Source organism: Lagopus leucura, unplaced genomic scaffold (genome assembly GCF_019238085.1).
Source record: "Lagopus leucura isolate 7727_CA_CO unplaced genomic scaffold, USGS_WTPT01 Super-Scaffold_100030, whole genome shotgun sequence".
NCBI lineage: Eukaryota > Metazoa > Chordata > Aves > Galliformes > Phasianidae > Lagopus > Lagopus leucura.
This window is the reverse complement of record NW_024962281.1, coordinates 1,198,236-1,218,116: the sequence shown is the minus strand read 5'-3', so window position 1 is coordinate 1,218,116 and position 19,881 is coordinate 1,198,236. Positions and strand designations below refer to the sequence as shown.

General features: G+C 52.7%; 2 protein-coding genes across 3 annotated transcripts in view; one reads left to right on the top strand and one right to left on the bottom strand.

Moving 5' to 3' along the window:
• The window catches only part of SEPTIN8 (septin 8), a 28,742-nt gene extending 24,074 nt beyond the window's left edge, over positions 1 to 4,668 (bottom strand). For both annotated transcript variants that reach the window (XM_042881565.1, XM_042881566.1), the window contains exon 1: positions 4,567 to 4,668. In XM_042881565.1, the coding sequence (XP_042737499.1) occupies positions 4,567 to 4,596 (30 nt within the window). In that variant the 5' untranslated portion in view covers positions 4,597 to 4,668. The remainder of the gene's footprint in view (positions 1 to 4,566) is intronic.
• SOWAHA (sosondowah ankyrin repeat domain family member A) lies at positions 4,595 to 13,262 on the top strand. Its single transcript, XM_042881798.1, is given in 8 exon segments — positions 4,595 to 4,886; positions 10,106 to 10,218; positions 10,220 to 10,273; positions 10,276 to 10,327; positions 10,330 to 10,452; positions 10,455 to 10,523; positions 10,526 to 10,641; positions 10,643 to 13,262. Coding segments are annotated over 8 exon segments (2,184 nt in total). The 3' UTR covers positions 12,008 to 13,262.
• The last annotated feature ends 6,619 nt before the right edge of the window (positions 13,263 to 19,881 follow it).

Here is a 19,881-nt window from a genome sequence, read left to right as displayed (position 1 = left end):
TCCTGCCATCATCTGGTTTTGAAACTGCACCAGGAAGAACAGCTTTCCATTTCTGGCCCTGAGGCAGGGTGCTCCATGGGAACCTCTCTCCAGCTGTTTGACATCTCTGGAATTTCATGTGTGTGGGAGACGGATGCTTTCTGGCTTCACAAAGGAATCTGGACATCTAAACGTAGTGGTGCCTCCAAAGCCCCGACTCCACGTTCTGCCCGCAGGCTGGAGGTGATGACTGGGGATGAAGCACGCAGTTCTCCCTGCCACAGCCCTCTGGATGCTGTCACACCATTTCAGAGCACTGACCCTCAGCCTGAATCCACCTATGCTTGCAGAGGTCCCACACTGGAGGTGAGGCTCTGGGAGGAAGCCTGAGCTGGCCAGGACTGAGGAAAAGCCTTGGACTTAGGAATTCTTCTCACTTCAGCTGCTGAATGGAGCTCTCCTATCCATCCACTGCCTCGAATATCTGAATGTCAAGCTTCAGGTATAAACCCAGAGCTCATGGCATGCATACATGTGGAGAAGGCGAGGAACAGGCAGGCTTTGTGTGTGTGTACACAGCCCCCACAATCAAAACTAAGCATGGGACGGGGCAACACTATTTCTAAAGACTGCAACTAATCCAAAACAAGCAGGGCACCCCTCTTGCCCACAGCCCCAACGTTGCCAGGACACGTTCCACATACACACCTCCACCTGCACCCCTCCCGTTGCCTCCCCCTCATTGCACAACCCAGGAGAGGCCGATTCAGCATCATGCCATTTCTTCCCCTCCCAACCTCTGAGCCAGAGGAGCACGAGGAGGAGGGAGACGAGCACAGCAGTGGCTCCTGCAGACATCTGAGGGCACCGCATGGGCAGGGACAGCAGGGGCACCCGGAGATGGGGCTGCGCCTCTCACCGCAGCTGGTGACAGCACCGGCATTCTCCTACAGAAGACAGCATTTAGGGAGCTTTTGGCCTTCCAGCAACACTGGGGACGGGCTGACAGCTGCCACCACAGCACTGACAATGAGTCCTGATGCTGCTCCGGCCTCCTGAAAGAGTTATTCTTCAGGCTTCATTTGTTTTGCCGATGCAGAGGGCACGCTCAGCTCCAGCATTTGCCAGCTCACGTCCTTCCACCCACCGCCTCGGCGCTCGCTGTGATTACGAGCGGGTAAGAGCAGCTCCGGAGCTCCCACGCAGAACAACGTGTTGCATCTCTTTTGCAAGAGGAAGAGATGCTCTGGATTCGCCGACAGCACCGCAGCAGGGTAGGAAAACATACAAAAATCTTTTCCTGGGCAACGTTTGTTCCCAGCATATACATTCCAAATAAGTATTTAACTGCAGCGGACTGTGGTCGGGTAAATTGGTCCTGTGGTTGAAACAGTCAGAGCTGGCTTCCTGCATGAGGACAGGCAATCTTCCCCAGGAGGGACTGCAGGAAAAGAGAGGCAGCTACCGATCTGCCTGCTGCCATGGAACAGCACTTCCCACCCTCCTTCCCAAAGCAGCAGAATGGCTGCCAGGCCACAGAGGGACAGGGGCTGCTCCCACTGCGCTGCTTCCTGGGGCACATCGTTAGCAGGTCGGAGAAAAATCTGTCGCTTCTGTTCAGCGCTGCATGGGGGAACACCTGAATGACTTCTTCCAAATGGGAGCTCATCATAAAGCTAAAAAAAAACAAAAAACAAAAAGCACACACCCACAAAACACAACCCAGGAAGTTTAACCCTGGAACTTCCAAATAGTGGCTCTGACTGGGCAAATAACAAGGTGGGGGGAAGGAGGGATGTCCGAGTCCAAGCAAACCCCGATTTCCATTGTAATTGAGTGATGGAAACATCTTCCTCAAGCATTTGATTGTAAGCCTATGTTTAGGATCAGCCGTCACATGGCCTCTGGCAACCGCACTGCCATAGCCAAGGCACACAGAGCTGTCCTCAGCCCACCCTTCCATGGGCAAAGGCACGTAATGCTGGCCCTCACATGGAGGAGCTTTCAGCCATGCAGGCAATCAGGGAAGAAAACACGAGGTTCCAGAAAACACCAGCAGCAATGCATGAAGTTTATCACAACCCAAGCAGCTATGGCAGGGACAGGCACAGTGCAGAGGTTCCCAGTGGTTTTTCTGATAAAACCTTCTAAGCAGCACCCTGTGCACACATCCAGAACTCTCTTCACTAAGCGCCGATCTCCGCAGAGCCCTTCCCCACACACAGAGCCACAGTGGGCACACAAAGCAATCAGCTGTGACACTTGCACAACTTACAGTGTAATGCTAAATCCTTATTCTCAGTCCAAAGTGAAGGCTGAACGCATCTGCCCCTCCTCACATACACACAGCTCAGCCTCAAGCTCAAGGAACAGCCTTTGAACCTCCGTGAGATGCTTAATTCAGTCCTGAGAGAGGCAGCATCCCAGGAGGCTGAAGGGTTTTGCTTGAAAAGACAGAACTAACAACATTTGGTGGTTGCAAAAGCACCACTAAAGCAAAGCTGTCTACCAGCCTGGGTCTCACATCTCATCCCATTTACTCTCCCATGCATCTCCAGTTGCTTTTCCCTCATTTCTCTTTCCAGATTTGCCAGCTTCCTACAAGGCTTCTGGATCTCCCTGATGCATTTCAAGCACATTCTGCCTTCTGCTCTCCATACCTTTGCTAACACTGCCAGCGTCCACTCCAGCACCGCCGCACGTGGCGGTGAATGGTCCTGAATGGGGAAGCTCTGATGAAGCATTTCACAACTGACCCAAACTTCCATACACAGAGCCCAGATTACATAAAGTCATTAGTTTCTGCTTGAAGTGAGCTGTTAGTGAATCTGAGTGTGGCTGAGATGCCACCCCCAGCTACTCATCAGCTTTCTTTCTGCTCAGCACCATGCCTGCAGCTCAGGTCCCCAGCAAGGCAATGGTGTGGCACATTCCCAGGGCAGCCCAGCCAACCTCTCACAAACACAGCATTGACAAAAACAAAGGCACGACATTCACAGAAACAAAGGTTGACTTGAGCAAGGCTGCTGTGATCCTGCTGCTCAGAGCCCAGCTTCCTTTCATTTATTTTGTTGGGCATTTCCAACAGCAGCACCTCAAGGGAACTGTATTGTGCTGGGGGCAGAGGTGCTTGGCAGGACTGTGCAAGGGGAGTTTTCTGAACACATTAGCCCAACTAAGGAGTTTGGATAGGAGGTCAACGTTCAATGTTCCAGGAGGTCAGTGTCAGCTGGACAGTTAAAAATAGCCTCACCAACCCAAAAAGTGGGATTACTGTTAAAAAAGCCTCTGGAGGAGGTTTTGATACACATTATTTCCCCCCTGCAGATACAAACAGCTGGTGAAAATAAATATCATCACTTCTTCTTGGCAGTAGCAAACCATTCCCATTCAAAATTACACTCAGGAAACTGAGGCACGGCGCCACAGAGTGACACCCAGAAAGCTCTGAGGACCGCTGAACAAACAAGTGGAACATCTCCACCGGGAGGTGCCCACGGTTCTGCTGGGGGAGCAGCAGCAGAGGCAGAGTGGGCACTGAGGATGGAGGGAGCAGAGCGAGCAGGGCAGCACCCAGCCCTGCATCAGAATGAGAGGAGATGCTGCTCAGCCACCGTGCTGTACCACAGCCCCGGACCAACGAGCCCAAAGGCAAAGAGCAGCCGAGGAACCCACGGGCTGCAGGACCCCCCCCCCAGCCCATCTCTGCTCCCGTACACCATCAGAAGATTTCCCACTAATGGAGCTGGGCGCTGAATTCACGCTGCAGTTCAGCCATCTCACCCTGCTCCAGTGGGAGCCAAAAGCACTTAGGAACTTTTATTTAAGACAAAAAAAAAAAAAAAAAAAAAAGGCGACAGCACATGGATGTAAGCACACCGAGCACCAAAGTACCCGCACCGAAGACACCTAAATTAAATTGGCTCGCACCCAGGCTCGGCAGCATTTAGAGCTCTGTAACACCTAAGAAAAGCCGAGCAGCACCAGCTGGCACAGCGAGGCGGCCTTACGGGTATTTATACACCGAACCAACGCAGCCCCGCTTCGCTGCTCCGCGCTTTGCCTCCGGGGCTCCGCACCAACCGCCCGCCCGGAGCTCAGCAGCATTCCCCGCTTAGAAAGGAGCCCACAGCGCGCTGTACGCGGCGCGAGTTTCGGGTCAGCTCCACTCCTGCAAATGCAATTCCGAGATGGAAACTTCGGGGCCGGGAGGAACGCAGCAGTTGGAGGCTGCTGGCAAGCAGCAGCCACAGAGGGAAGGGCGGCAGGGCCGAGCCCGAGCAGCACGCCGGCGATCCGGGAACCGCCGCCGCTCCCACTGATTTAGCAGCATCACGCTCAGCAGTCCTCGCTTCGGAGCTCCGCTATTTCGTGCGGGAAAGAGGTTTTTATAGCTACAAGCCCTCAAGAGGCGCCACCGGGCTGCGGAGCTCGCACAGCCCTCCCGCAGCAAGCACAGCCCCGCACAGCCCGCCGTGCCGATGCGGGCAGCCCGCGTCCCACCGCCGTTACACAACGCCGGGCAGCGCTCCTCGGCCCGCCGGCGCCGGGAGCCGCCCGCAGCCCCCAACCCGCCCCGCTCCTCACCGAGAAGCGCTCCAGGTCGGTGGCGGCCATGGCCGGAGCTGAGCGCGGCGCGGGGCTCTGCCCGCCCCGAGTGGCTGCGGCTGAATGGATCCAATATGGCCACTTCCTGGAAACTCCCCTCCGCCGGCACCGGTCGAGGGGCGGGGAGGGGCGGGAGCGGCCGCCGTGCCGTCACGGTCGCCTCCCGGGGGCGGCCGCTGCGCTCAGGGCCGGGGGTGCCCCGCGCTGCCGCCTGCGGGAGGTCCGGGCGGTGCGTGCCGTTCCGTTCCGCTGGGGGCGCCGCCCGGAGCTACGAGGGCTCGGCTGTTACCGCAGCGATGGTCCGCGTGCCGTCGGGCCCCTGCGCTGCAACGACAGCGGACGCGAACCGCAGCGACGGCGGGTTGCGTGATCTCTGGGCTTGTTTCGCTGCCCGCTGCTTACAGCGAGCTGAAGTTGAAGTGCTCCCTTCCGGCACCTCTGCGGCGCTCCGCCAGCTGTTAGCTCAGAGCGGAGATTTGCTTGCTTTGTGGTGCCCTCTGCTGCAGCGTTCCTACCGAGAGGAGCTGCTCAGAGCCACCGGCTCGCTCTCCACACCCGACCTGCGTCCCCGTCGTGCGGCACGCCTCAGCTTTCCCCGCTCTTTACATCAGTTTATCCCCGATGTCCTCGTTTTTCCCTCCCCATCCTTTATTGGAGCAGTCTGTGCCTCCAAATGGAACGTGAGCCTGGGCAAAGAGTGCAAAAGCACACCGAGGTCCCCAGGCAGGTCAGCTCTGCTGACAACTTGCTACGCATGGGGGTCAGTGAAAAGCTGCTGTCTGAACAAAAAGGCAGCGGTTCCTGTGAGCACAGCGGGAATCCTTTCAGTGCCTTTGGACACGCACTCAGACCTCTTTTCTAAGCATTCTTTACCAACCTCAGCCCTAACTGGTGCTGCTCAGATGTGAGGAGGAACAAATAGCCAGAGTGACAGCCTGGGAGGAAGAGGAAGGCATGCTCTGCAGCACGGGAGGAAGTGGGAGGTGAAGGCATGCAGCCACCTCCCAAGGAACAGACCCGGCAGAGCTTACCTGGGGTGGTTCTGTCTGCAGGACTCATTGTTATCAACTCAGGTGGTCCCACACCACCGCAGCTTGAGCTCCAGCATCCTGCACAAAGAAAGGCCTCAAGTAGAGTCATTACCTAATTGTGATGATGTAATTATAAAGCTCCAGTTATTAGGAAACAATGAATAACCTTGTTTTGCCTTTTAAAAAGGTTCGCCACGTTTCAACCTCTTGATAAGAGAAAGCAAAGGGGGGACAGCCACTATGTCAGTTCCTTTATATTCATCATCCATGAAAGCACAGCCCTTGGAGTGCCCTAAAGCACATTTGAAGACCTCAAGCAACCAAATTAAAGCAGAACTTATACTTCATTATAACACTCTATGATCTGCGCTCCATATTAACTTCCATCTTCTCCCTTGCCAGCTATTTGTGATCTGTCCAAAGGTCTCTTGCTCCCACCACAGTATAAATAAGTGAGCCTGCACTGTGCTGGCAGGCACGGGGTTGCTGCATTACAGCAGTGCAAGATGGTGTGTTACACCCCAGCGTGTTCCCAACTCATCCCAGCTCTCCTGAGGACTCACATGAATCGCACTGCAGGAGCTCTGCATTGCACTGTTCATCCCAGGAGGTGGCTGTGCTGTCCTGGAGGAATAAAACAGGATATGAAAATTAAGCATAGATTAATGAATGGAGGAGGCAAAGGTCATCAAGTGCTCGTGCTCAGAGGACTGGAGATCAGGAAGCAGGTTGTATTTGCCATTGAAGCAATTTCAAGGCATTTTCTGAGGAGCTGTTATTCAAGTTGTCTGCTTTTTGAAATATGGTCAATCCAGTGCAGTTAAGAAGAGCTTTCCTGAGTGAAGTACCCACAGCTGAATGAGTTCTGATAGTCCGTGCATTTGTGCTGGCTGAAGACAGCGTTGTATTCTGCTACAAAGGGTGTTGCTGACCACCATCCATTGATTTATTTTCTCTCGACTCCAAAAATAACAAAAAAGAGAAGATAAAAAAAAGTATCTTGCAGTCACAACCAGCTCTTGGTTTGTGCTGCCTTGCGCTGGAGCTGCCAAGGGTAGCAAAGCTGCGCTGCTCACTTAGGCCTGCCAGAGATGCTATCCAGAACAGGCGCTCACACAGCAGTCCTGTTGCTGATCCTGAAGGTTCTGCAGTTCTCCCTGAACCCAAATCTGGATTTTCTGGTTTTCAGATGCAAGTAGAACTGCTTGTATAGAGACAGAGATTCATTTTTAGGCCTTCTCTGTATGTCACAAAGAAGCAAAGATGAACAGACATTGATGTTTAATAACTACTCCTTTTTTCTTTTCTATTACAAGCAATCTTTGCAGTCCTGATTTAAGACAACACAACGTTCTTGCTTGACACTTGCTTAAATCCCATTATGCCAGGTGCATTGAGTGCCATTCATTAAGAGCCCTTTTCCCTGACCATGCAGCACAGGACATTGCAGGAGGCTCACACAGGCTGATCCCCAACAGCTGCTGGGATCCCTGAGCCTCAGGTCAGATGCAAAGATCCACGGCATAAAGGAAATTCCACCACTTGAAGGAGATTCCAAGGCACTGCAGCAGTGCTGATGCTTGGCTCTGGCTTTCAGCTGTGCTATGAGAATCCTTGGTCCTCCAATCCAGGTGGTGCAGATAAACACAACCCTCTCACATTCTGCAACGCAGGCCAGAGGAAGCAGCTTGTTGGTAACTGTTTCATGCAGTGCTTCCCCCTGGGTAGCTTTACAAATCAAATGGTTTGGGGTAGTTTATAGCAGCACAACCACCAAGAACCTCGTTCAACTTTCGCTGGTTACACTGACAATGTATGGGACTTAGAAGGCTTTCCTACAGAAGTGCTGTCATCTTCCTGAGCCTGAAGAAGGGTCAGTGGGAGTTGTGGTCCATTTCCTGACTGGTCCCAGCAGTGTGGCTGGGATGGCTGGAAACAGACCCCAGATTTTCCTGCTTCTTTGCACTGAAGGGCAGCATTCCCACACTGCACCTCTGCCAGGTTTGCATCGCTCTGCTGGAATGACAGTGCAGTTGCTTCTGGCAGAACCCACCAAGTTTATGGGCACCACCTGAAAAATGGGATGTTTGGGGCAGGTCATGCCACCACCTGTGTGGAATAAACAATGTTTTATAACCACAAACTCTGAGACATGTGAATAGCTGCATCTGAATGGCTGAGATCCTGGTGTTACAGCTGAACCTTGCTGCCTTTTATCTGCAAACAGCCTTCGCCCCCACCACTCCCCAGACTTTCGCTTGCTTGTTTATCCATTGAAGGTTACTGCATTTCTCCAGAGAACAAAGGAGGAGCTGTTTCCCCCTCACAGTGCATGCTCTTTGTTTACATGAAAATATCAACAGTGAAACTGAAAAATGGTGAGTGCTGTCATTCTGCTTGTTCTGACTTCATTTCAGGGAAAGTCAGCTCTCCTGGAGGTAGAAATGCCATTGGCAGCCAGCACAGCCAAAGCTCACCTTCCTGCAAAGCAGCAGAGCCACATCCAACTGCAGCTGCCCCACACATCCCCCCTTCCTTCCTCCTTTGCTTCCCCCATAGCACTTCACCTTCCTGGTGGGAAGGAGCAGGACCTGAGATGCTGTCTCCTTCAGTTCTGAAGTGCCGCAGACATTCCTTTGCTGCGATGCAGTGCTTTATCTCCCAGTTTACTTCCAGGGTTTTTGTGGTATGAATAATTGCAGCCACGAGGCCATTGCCCTCCTCACCTGAGGGGGTGGCAGACTCAGCCTCAAATGAATCGTGGGTTTCTGTACATTGCTTTTGTCCCAGCCAGTAAATCTGAAATATCAAGACATGTAACAGTTGGCTTGAAATCTCCTGAAAGCAGCCCACAGAGATCCCTAAATAGCCTCACACAAAATATTTGCTTTATAGGTTTTTGGTGGCATAAAAGAAGCAGCAGAACTTCTCGTGGTTTTTAAGGCTGGCAGTTCCAGATGATGGGTAAGCAATGCCCACAGTGCTCTGGGCTCATTTATTATCTATATTAATTACATTCATTCAAACAGCTTAACTTCTGCTGTAAGTTAAGGAAATGCCTTATTAAAAAAGCCTATCCTTCAGAACTGTTTTCTCCTCCCCCCTTCTTGCTCATTGTCAGGTATGAACTCTACTCCCAGTGCACAGCTGAAGGTTTGCAATGCCAGCATCAGGGACTGCTGAGATTCTTTTATGCCTGCAAGAGATTCCAGTAAGAAAGAACGATTAACGTTGAAATCAAGCCATAGCAATTCATTTTGGGATGCTCATTATTAGCTCTCTGCAGTAGGCAAGGCAGATCTGCAGGGATGCCATAAGCTGGAAAGCATTGCTTAATACAGTGAAACCCCCCACACGAGCAGCTCTCTCAGCAGAGGGCTACTGCACAGCCACGTCTGAAGGCAGTAATGAGAGGTGTGCGATGCCCACAGAAGCACTGAATTGCTCTGAGCAGCACAAGGACCGCGTGCCATTGCGTGACAGAACACTGAAGCAGCACAACGATTTTGAGGAGCTGGCACTGAGCCAGCTTGTGAGCAAGAGATAAAATAGCTTTTTGGAGATCTGCACGCAAGGATGGAGCCGGGAGGGGAAAGGCTGCCAAAGGAAGGACTGAGCAATCCCTTCCATCACCACAAATGGGTGCGGAGAGGCAGGAAGGAGAGAGGTGCGCTGCGTGGAGGCTGCTGCACCTTGAGCCGCCTTCAAAATGGAGATTTGGGCACAGGCTGAGATTCCATTTCAGTTGTACTCTAAGGCAGGGAGAACAAAAGCCTGTTTTCTGTTTTTCTCATCCATCCTCACGCAGAGAGCTACTTTTGTCTGTCTTTGTGCCGCGCTGACTCTGCTTGCTTTGTGTTCTCTCTCTTGCTGTTTTCCTAGACAAACTGTTCAGTCACTCAGGAATTGATTCACTGATCTCAATCACAACACTCAGCAGAGGAGAAAACAAGTTTGTGCCTGAGTGTTGTCCCTGCAGCAGGGCTCCAGCCCTCCTCCTCCTCCTGGGGAAAGGCGTTTCTCTGAGGCTTCTTTTCTTCTGTAGAGCTGAGAACAATAATTACATTAAGAGAAGTGCTTAAGCAGAAGTAATTGATATGGCAGCACAGTCAGACAGTTCTCTGTACGAAAAGAGAACACCTCTCCTCTGTCAGATGCACACAAATAGGCGCAGGCATGCTGTGAAGGTTTCATCAGTGATACAGTTGCGCGTGTTGTAGTAGGTATTAAGCAGCCAAAAGACAAACACACAGCATAGATACACTCAGACACATAGTAGCACACGCTACAGAACGTATTTCAGAGCGCAGAGCCATCCACCCATCCTTTTGCTCCCATTCGTGCCGGGCGCAGTCACGGAGCCACAGACGGGCGCTGGGAGCAGAGCTCCAACCGCTGCTCAGAGCCGCGCCAACAGCCAACGCCGAGCCCCAAACCACCGTTGTAGAGAGCTGAAAGAGGAACCAGCCGATGGAGCGTTGGGTGAGAAACCCGAGTGAACCTCCTCCTGCAACACAACGAACACAGCGGGACGCGCGGCTGCGCTTTGCTGCTGCGGGGAGGTGACGTCTGTCACAGCCCGGGGGGGCGGAGATGGGGACAGACGGGGGACACACACTGCTTCCCCGAGCAGCCGAGTCTCCTTTCTCCCCCAGCCCCTCCAGCTAAACACGCGGTTCCAGAAACTCTGCGGTTAAATACTCCAGCAAACAAAGTTGGCCCCGAGAGCCCGGCTGCCGCGTCCAACCCACGCTTGGGGGCGGGAGGAGGAGAGCGGCGGAGGGAGCCGGGCCGTCCCTGCCCCTCACCTGCCCCTCACCCCGCACCTGCCCGGGAGCGCCGGCAGCGCAGCACCGCCCCGCGGGGAGGAGAAAGGAGAGAGGCGCGGCCGAACCGCCCCGCTCCGCTCCCATCGACGGAGGCGGCGGAGCGGGCGGCTCCATCACCTCGGCCCGCAGGTGCGCGCTGCCCGCCGGTCCCGGCAGCTCCGCCTCGGGGGGTTCGGGCGGCGGAGCGCTGCGGGCGGCGGCGGCCCCACCTGTGGCTGCGGGATGGCGGAGCTCGCCCTCGGCCCCGCCGCCGTGCTGGGCTTCCTGCGGGAGCGCGGCGGGTGGGCGAGCAACGCAGAGCTGCTGAGCGCCTTCCGGCCGCTGCTGGAGGCCGGCGGGGACGCGTCGGAGCGGGCGGAGCGGCGGGAGCGCTTCAAGGAGGCGGTGAACGCCGTGGCGGTGGTGAAGGAGCGGCAGGGCACCAAGTTCGTCGTGCTGCGGAGGCACCTGCGGCCCGGCCCGCCCCCGGAGCAGCGCGGGGATGGAGGTTCCGAGCCCCCGTCCGAGGAGCGGCTGTCCTCGCCGTCCCCCGAGGAGCTGCCGTCGCCTCGGGCCGTGTCCGAGCTCCGCGGGCTCTTCCAGGCTGGAGGCGGCGGGGTGCCGCTGCCCGCCGGCGGGGCAAACGCCCGCAGGGAGCCGCCCCCCAAGCCCTGCATGCTGCCGGTGCGCTGCGTGCCGGCCCCGGCTGCTCCCAACTCCGCTGCAGCTTCGGGGCGGTCCGAAATGCCGGAGACCGCCGCATCGCCCTTACCCGATGAGGAGGACGGCGGGTGCCACTCGCCCAGCCTGCGCCGGGTCCCCAAGAATCACCGGGCCAGCGAGGAGCTGACAGAAGTGCCGCTGGAGGAGGCTGAGCACCGCTGGCTGCTGATGGCGGCTGAGGGGCAGTGGTCCCAGCAGCTCCACGGGCTACTGTTGGGTGATGCCAGCCTGGCAGCCCGCAGGGACTTCATCTCGGGCTTCACCGCCCTGCACTGGGCCGCCAAGAATGGCAACTGCGACATGGTGAGGAACATCATCGATGTAGCAGGGAAGGAAGGGGCCCACGTCAACGTGGACGCCAGGTCTCACGGCGGCTACACGGCGCTGCACCTCGCTGCCATGCATGGCCGGGACGCCGTCATCTCTGTTCTGGTCCGCAGCTACCATGCCAAGATCGACCTGAGGGACTACAGCGGGAAGAAGCCACACCAGTACTTGAAGGATGGGACCTCTGTGGCAGTCAGGCGCTTACTGGGGGACCCTACACTCCAACACCCCACGGGACCCGCGGTGCCCATCAAGAAGAGCACCAAGATCGCTGCGTCCATCCTGAGCTCCACCAGCACTTTCCTGGGGGTCATATCCGATGACATGGCTTTCTACGATCTCACCAAAGGTTTGAGGAAGCCTTCGTCCTTGAACAAGCTGCTGACTGCCACCACAGGCCCCAGGAGGAAGCCGAAAACCAGAGGGGGATTTCCTTCATACTGCTCGCTCTCCGAGGTGGTGGAGGAGGAGGAGCACGAGGAGTCTGTCATGAAGCGCAGGCCGGTTTCTGAGCTGTTCTTTGGCCATTAGGCTCTGCCTTCCTGGGGTCACAATCGTTCAGTAGCGTGACTGGGGAGCTTGGTTTTCTCTCACAGAAGTCAATGGGATTTCTTCTCCCCGTGTCTTTCTTTTTGGAAGTTTAACTGAATGGCTGATGGGGTCTGGCTCCACAGGTCACTGGATGAAGCCCAGCTCTCAGAAGCTTGAGGAGAGGGAGCTGCCCTGTGAGCACTGCAGTGCCATAGGCACCAGCACACCAATGACGACCACAAACATCACACTTCATGGCTGAAAAGCTGGAACAACGTCTGTGTGTAGACAGGCTATCAATGTCTTAAGGTACAGCTTCTTGTTCTGCATTCCTCAGCTGAAGAGCTGCGTGTTTTACACTGTGAACAGCACGCTGGTAGCTGGCTGCTTTAACGTGGCTTGTTCTACAGCAGGCTGAAATTATTACGAGAAAGACGCATAGTTTTCTATGATGATTCTGATTGTTTTGGTAACAGAAGAGGAAAATTTCTATTTTAAAATTGTGCATTTAGTTTTTTCAAAACAAAGTTTCTCGCTCTCAGAAATACTAACATGTCTTTATTGTCGCCTAAAGCATTTTCCTTGGCAGGGTTAAAAAGGAAAAAACCCCAACCCTTGTTGCTCTGTCTCCATGATCTGTCTACCTCAGTTCGAAGCTCGGTTTGCATTTCTCTTTGTGTTCCCTTCCCGCAGGACTTTGCCCAGGTGGTACCGACTGTGCCTTGATACTGTCAGCATTTGGCTGCAGTTCAGTGGCTTCATCTGAATGAACACATTTTTGATATCAGATGATATAATAAAATGAAGTGAGAAAGTAGGAATCGGATCCTGCAGGGTATCTGAGCAGCACTGAGGCTGCTGCGGCAGATTTTTTTTATTTAACACTTGAACTTCGGTTTTGAGCTATTTGGAAACAATATTTATTTAAAAAACGGGCTTTGTTCTGTTGGGTGTTTCATGGTCAAATGTGTGCATGGCCTCTGAAAGCAGTGTGTATCTCAACTGCATGAGTTGCTGATCTGAAACTCGCTTTACTTTGTCTCCTGTATTATAGACGTAATTGTTTTTCTTAAGTAGAGCGGCGCGCTTGACTTGCAGCTGGAGAGCTGTTCGGAGCTACGTCTGCAATGAGATTATCGGTTTTTAAATTACTCACTTAAAGCTGCCTTGAAATGAAGAGGCAGAGCTGAGAGCAGCAGCTGCCTGCAGTGCTTCTGTGCTCACAACGCAGCCGCCGAGCTGTGTGAGCAGAGGTGACAGAGCTCTGCGTGTGCTCTGCTCTCAGCTCCAGTCAGGTGTTTTGGTTTCCTTGCAACACTGGTTTGCATGCCTTGCCTTTCTTTCCGAGCCAGTGACTCCAGGAATGTGTCTTTCAGCCTTGCTTTAAGCCTAGTGCCGTAGGACCACATTGAAGGTGACTCCATCTCCTTTGTGCCCCTGCCCCAATGTGGTGCTGCCTGCAGGAGGGGCTGAGCTGCTGCTCTCACAGACGGATTCATTTGTTGTCACTCTGTTTCTGTGTCAAACTCGTTAACTGAATGCTAATGATCAAGCACCTTGTGACTTATACATCCGGAGATGGGTTAAAAACAATAATAATGATCCTATTTGCTCCATAGGTGTTGGAGTGACTGCTGACCAGTGTGGTTGTTTGAAGCCTTGGTTTTGTGCTTCAGCTCAAATTGGCTCTTGGGGCTGCAGGAAAATGTCCGTTTCAATGTTTTTGTGACATTAAACACTTTCTTTGCTGTAGCTCTTGAAACCAGAGGCATTTGTGTGCGTTTGTGTTACTGCTGGCAGCTGGGGCTGCCTGGGGACAGCATCCTGTGGCAGCTGGGAAACGGCTCCAGTTTGAGTCAGTCTTATTTGGAAGTTTGTCTGCTAGTTGTGCCTGTGCCCCTGGCTGTGCCTCTTCATATCACACTGCTGAACCTTTAGCGCTTCTTTGGTGTAAATCCAATCTGCAGCAGAAGCAAGGCACAAAGATGGAGCATTTTCAGTTTTAAAAGCCAACAACCAGTACAGCTCGGTTGCAGCTACACCATGAGGAAAGCAGGGGGCTGCTTCAAAGCGAAACCAAGAAGTCACAGCTGAGATAACTGACTTCACTGCAGCAAGTGCCAGCCAGGAAGCTCTGCAGTATTCTTTGCTGTGAGGTGCTGCAGTTAGCTGGTGCTGGTGCTGTGCCCAAGCCCCTGGCCCTGCAGTGCACCCAGCAGAGGTTGCGACACACGGAGCTCACAGGGCTGGGTGCTGCCAGCACCTCTGTGCCGTGACGCAGCTCACTCCTTGCTGAGAGATGGGGGAGGAGGTGGTGTTTGGGCAGGCTGTGCTGAGCGATGCTGTAGGACTTCAGGTGCAAACAAATCCTCAGAAGTACAGAGAACGCACTGCTGCAATTTGACAAATATAGATATGTTCAGCTTGCAGTAAAACCAGTTCTTCAGCTTCTCTGGGTCCTGGTTTTGTATGTTGCTGTTTACGCGGGAGGGGATGTGGTACAGAATTCTCACCAACTCATGGGAGTAGTTTTGTGGCAGAGACTAAGGCTAATGCTGCCCTATGAATCCATCAGCTGACTCAATTCTCCTTGCGTTCTGCTGTTTCAATCCCAAATCCAGCTGAAGGACTTTGGCACAAGTGAATGGGAGCTGAGAAGCTTAACCACCAGCTGCAGGCCGGTCTGGTGAGCTGCCTGCTGTGCCATCGCAACAAAGGGTCTGGCCCTGTCCTGCTAAGGAGAAGTTACAAGATTTCAGCTTCTTCACAAGACTGAGGTCCAGCAGAAGAGCAGCTCAGTCACTGCAGGCCTAAAGGGAGCAGAGCGCCCAGGGAACAGCCCCCTCTGAGCTCCCATTGCACTGTCCTTCTTCCACCATGCCCTACATTCCTTGGATGCATTCCTGACTTACACATTAGTCTGAGCAAAATGGCAAAGTGGTCATTTTTGTTCTGATGATTGGTACTAAAGGGGGACCCTACAAATTTGTGAGGAGGTCACTGACACAGACTTGGCTCCATGTAGCATGGGCGCAAACAACATGTTGTTTGTCCTCATTCTCCCTCCCAGAGCAAATATAAAAGCTCTGCAGCATAATGAGGAACATTCATTTTCCATTCCAGTTCCAAGATTTATTTCACTAATTTATAAGGCAAATCATTAAGCACCTCTTACCCTCATGCTGAGCTCAGCTTGTCACTGACTGCAGTGTCTTTATATTTGTGTACCGCCAGGAAAACAGCACATCACAGCCAGGGCCTGTTTTTCATCGCCAGTGGGAAGAGCTGCAGCCAAAGCAATGCTTCCCCTTTCCTACCTCCCTTCTCGCCTTCTCTGTCTGAGGAACAGCTGAGGAAACCCTTCAGCAGCTGGCAGGGTACATCACAACTGCTGCAGTCACAGCATTGAGCAGCAGTGATGGGTGTGCAGCCCAGGATCCAGCCACTGCTGAGCACTGCTTGCTGCAAGTGGCAGCAGCCACTGCTGCTCCTTGGGCAGTCGGTTACCAGAGGGGTTACAGCAGGAGATGCTGTAACAGGAAGAATTACTTTCCTCCTGCCCTTCCTTCCCCCATCCCCCTCACCTCGAAACTCCCCAGCTGAGATAGGAGACCTCACTGAGGAGCCATGGAACTTTCATTTTCACTGAGCACAACACAGCACCCAAACACACAACACTTGGCAAAAGCTGTAAGTGCTGTGCACACCAGGGCTTTGCTGCCCTGCATGCCAGCAGACACCATGGCTGGCAAGCATCTGTCCCATAAACACCATATTGAAAGAGCAAAGCACATGGAAGACAAACCATGGCACAGAAATTCCTGGCCATTCAGGTGAGGTGGCCGCATGCTGTGTGTGTGCATGGCACCGTGCTCCCTCTGAACAGCTGCACTGCTGGCAGTGTCTCCTGTGGGACACAGACGGGCTCAGCAAGGCCACATCAATAACACCATCCCAGCAGCACCCTGCAGCATGTGCAGACTTGTGACCATGTTTTCTCTTGTGTTTTCCTCCACCTGTTTCCTGCGGCCACAGCTAAGCAAAGCAGGGCAGCTGAGTGCAGGGCTTTCCAAGCAGCTCTGCCCATCCAAGGAACCGCTCAGCCCCACTGCGCTGCTGTCAGCTCATGCTGGCACTGGGCACTCTTACCTCGTGGAGCTGCAGGAGCTGCCGTGGGGCTGGGGATGCCATAAGGGATCACTCCACATGGGGATTCTTCTCCAGGTGCTGTGGGACGTTCTTGCATGAAGACCTTTACAGACACCTGGCTGCTCACCACATCTTCAGAAGTGTCTTTTAATCTCCAGAAGAAGACTACCAGCTCAGCCCATGTTTTTTTCCCCTGTAGGTGTCTGAGATGACTCAGCTCCACGGCTCATGTGGCATTTTAAAATTTCATAAAACCTTTAATGCCTCTGGCTGTTTAACAGTGAAATTCATGAGCTGCTTCTTGAGTGCATTTTGTTAAACCCAGAGGTTACATGATTCCTACTGCCTGATTACTCTGTAATGCTCCCATGGGCTCCCTCAGGGTGCAGGAGATGAGCTTTGCAATGCTGCTCTGAACTTATTTTTAAGATTTTATTCAAATGGTTGTCATGAATTCCCAATGCAAAGAGAACCTCCTTCTATTTATTAAACACAGCTCTCAGCAGCACCAAGTACATCTTTAGCAGAGCAGATTTGCATCAACCTCAGCACCCCTCCCTTCCTTAATTAGCTCTGCAGGCACAAGGCCCACAGCACAACGCCCTGGGAAGAAAACAAGGTTCAGGCTAAGAAAAAAAATGTTTGATGCTTTCAATTTAGTGCCTGAGAAGCTGAAGCAGCAGCTCCTGATCCAGCAGTGACTCCCACACATTGCAGTGGGCGTTAAATCAAATCCTAAGTGAGTCACTACTTCTAAAATCCCCACGGCTGCTGCCAAGGCACTGTCACACGGGCAGAATGCGTGTTCTTCCTCTGGCCACTTGTTCTCACCCACACCTGCAATATTTGCTCATCGCTCTGGCTCTAGGCAATACAAGTTGTCTTTTTATCCTGAAATCAGGCCCACTCTTGCTGAGCAGAATATAAGCTACTGAAATTCCTTCCCCCACAGCTCTTGTGCACGGATGGCCAAATGACTTAGGACACAATTTGCAGGCCCTGTTAGCAGCCTGCACCCTCAAGAAGATCGAGGCTCTCACATTTTACATGTTTCACCCCTTTCCTTCCCCTAGGCAGTTACTCTGCATTCACCTGGACTTAGCTGTATCTGTAATTCATACAGATGCTCCCGCAGGTTTCAGGTCACTGTCCTCTCCTGGGGAGTGGTCAGATTACCTCCAGCACCGGGCTGTGGGCTGCAACATGAGGCTTTGCTGCCTCAGAGACCCCAGACGCAGGGAGCTGCTGGGCTCCTTCTGTCCCCCCAGGACACACATGCAGCCCTGGCTTTCTGCTCACCCAAAGGCTCAGCAGCCCCATGCTAACAGCTCTCCAGGGATCTGTGCAGTAGCTGGGAGGAGATCAGAGCATCAGCGCTTCCATGGCCTCACTCAGGTTGGCTCTGTGTCACTGCTGGAGTAATCTGTGACCATCTTAACATCTGTGCTACAAGGAGGGAAGGAAAGAAAGAAACAAAGAGACCTGAGCTCAGCTGCTGAGGCCAGTGACCCGATGCTGTGCCCCATCCCAGCAGCTAGGAGTAAATAACACTGGCCTCCTGAGAGGAGCTCGTACCCAGCACCTCAGTGCCACTCCATGCTGCCAAAAGGAGATGCAGTGGCCAATCAAAGCATCCCTTGCTCTTGCAGGTAACAGAGAAGGTTGTGTGCCACTACAGTCAGACCATTACCCAAAGTACACAGGGCTGCTCCCATGCACTGAGACGCCCTGTGAAGCTCTTAATCTGGGCTTGGGTTAAATCATTTGTATTGGTACATCAGACTGGGATTTTAAAAGCAAACACCTCTGTATGCAGATGTGCCAGGAATGCTGCCCATGACATACCCCCAGGACCAGCAGCTGCCTCAGGCTCTGCCACCAGTAATGAAACAATTACAGATGATCAGCATCACAACAGAGACCCACCTGATATCCAGACAAACATCTCCTGCATGATGCAAAAGACCAAAAAGGCAAGAGAAACTGGGCTGTGTGGACCCATCCTTTCCATTCAAGGCAAGCGTTAACTTCAATTTATTTCCATCCAGTTCCTTTAGCTCAAATTGCAAAAGAACCACATGTTTCTAATTGGTCTCCTAGGAGAGACTGCAGATTTTGCAGCAGCGTCAGCTGGCACTGATATATTGCCCCATTCTTCACCTACCTTCAAGACTTCAAATTCTGGTTTAATCTAATGAGGTAAACTGGGGTAAAGCAGCCATTCAGTGAAGCACCAGGGTTGTTGCACGCTGGAGTCCAGTGCCCAGCAAAACAGTGGATTTGACACTAAACACAATCTGTTTTGTTCAGATCAATGGAACTAAGTGTTAATATCCACAAAGCTTCTCTTTGCTGTACACACCATCCACCTGCACACATCATTACGAACACATTGACTGATACTTGGGGCACATCACAGAACAGACTTTTGAGGTGAGCCCTTCCCAGCCTTCTGCAGGGCACACCACACCACCACACCACGCTGTTTCTCTGGAAACATGAGCAGGGCTACTGATACTCCTGCATAAATATGCAAGCTGAGGGCCCACAAATGCTTGTTTGTCAGAGCTGGGGGAGCACCTAACGCTGCACTCACTGACAGCAAAGACAGAGCAGCTGCAACCTGCACTGCCTGCAGTGCTGCTCCCAGGTGGGCTGTGAGAGGTGCAGTACATGGAGCCACTCTGGGTTCCCTCCTTCTGCAGGTGGGTGGGCTGCCATGTTACCTTCAGTGAGCTTTGCTTGTACACAGCACAGACGATGGCCACCCTTCTGGACAGTGTTATTTCTTGAGTTCATGCTGCTCAGTGGGTAAGCTCAAATGGAAAACGTGATCTGATGTGAAACTAAAACCATTTATTCATGCTCAGGTCAATGCCCCGTTCTGGGTGGTTATGAGATATTTAAAGCTTTGTGAAGCCCAGAGGATGCGGATGCTCACAGACAGAGCTGAATGGCCACAGCAGCAGGAGAGCAGTCAGCACACACACAGACAGTGAAGGATCTCTGGGTAATGCCTGGCACCATGGAACAATGGAAACCCATTTTGCCAGGGGCAGAATCCCCAGTTTGATAAGCAGCCACCTGATTCATGATCTGGGCACACAGCTCAGCCTGAATATTCCTGTCACTGAATACTTAAAGAAAAACAGTCATCCATATGATAAATATCACTGGTTTGGCTCAGCACACAACACTGGTTTGAAAGATTTTTGACAAGGGATTCATATAAAAGCTCATGAAATTGAATTATTTCCTCCACTTTCTCCACGTACCTTTTCCCTCAGCAAAGCTTTTTGCCCACGTTCAGCACTTCTTGTGCATGCTGACAATTGGAAATGACTTAAAATCAGCCCCAGAAGGTGCTGTGTGAAAAATAAACACTTCAGAAGCACCGTGAGGAGTTTGCAAACACAGCATGCAGGAATGAGTTCAGAGGCTATCATTGAGAGAAGGGCCCATTTCAGCTGATTCCATCTGATCAGCACTCACCTGGACCACACGGAGCCAGGAGATGTGCAGGTGGCAACTGCTGAGAAAGAAAATAAATATGCTCATCCACTGCAGTGTATTTCTATTCTGTTCTATGTACACGTAAACAGCAGAAATGAGTGCAAGAGTTTCACTGAAACGATCCACAGTAATCCCTATGGCTTCGTTCAATCTCCAAATCCAAACAGCCACATCATTTCTCATTCTGACTACTCAACCCATCCACAAAAGGA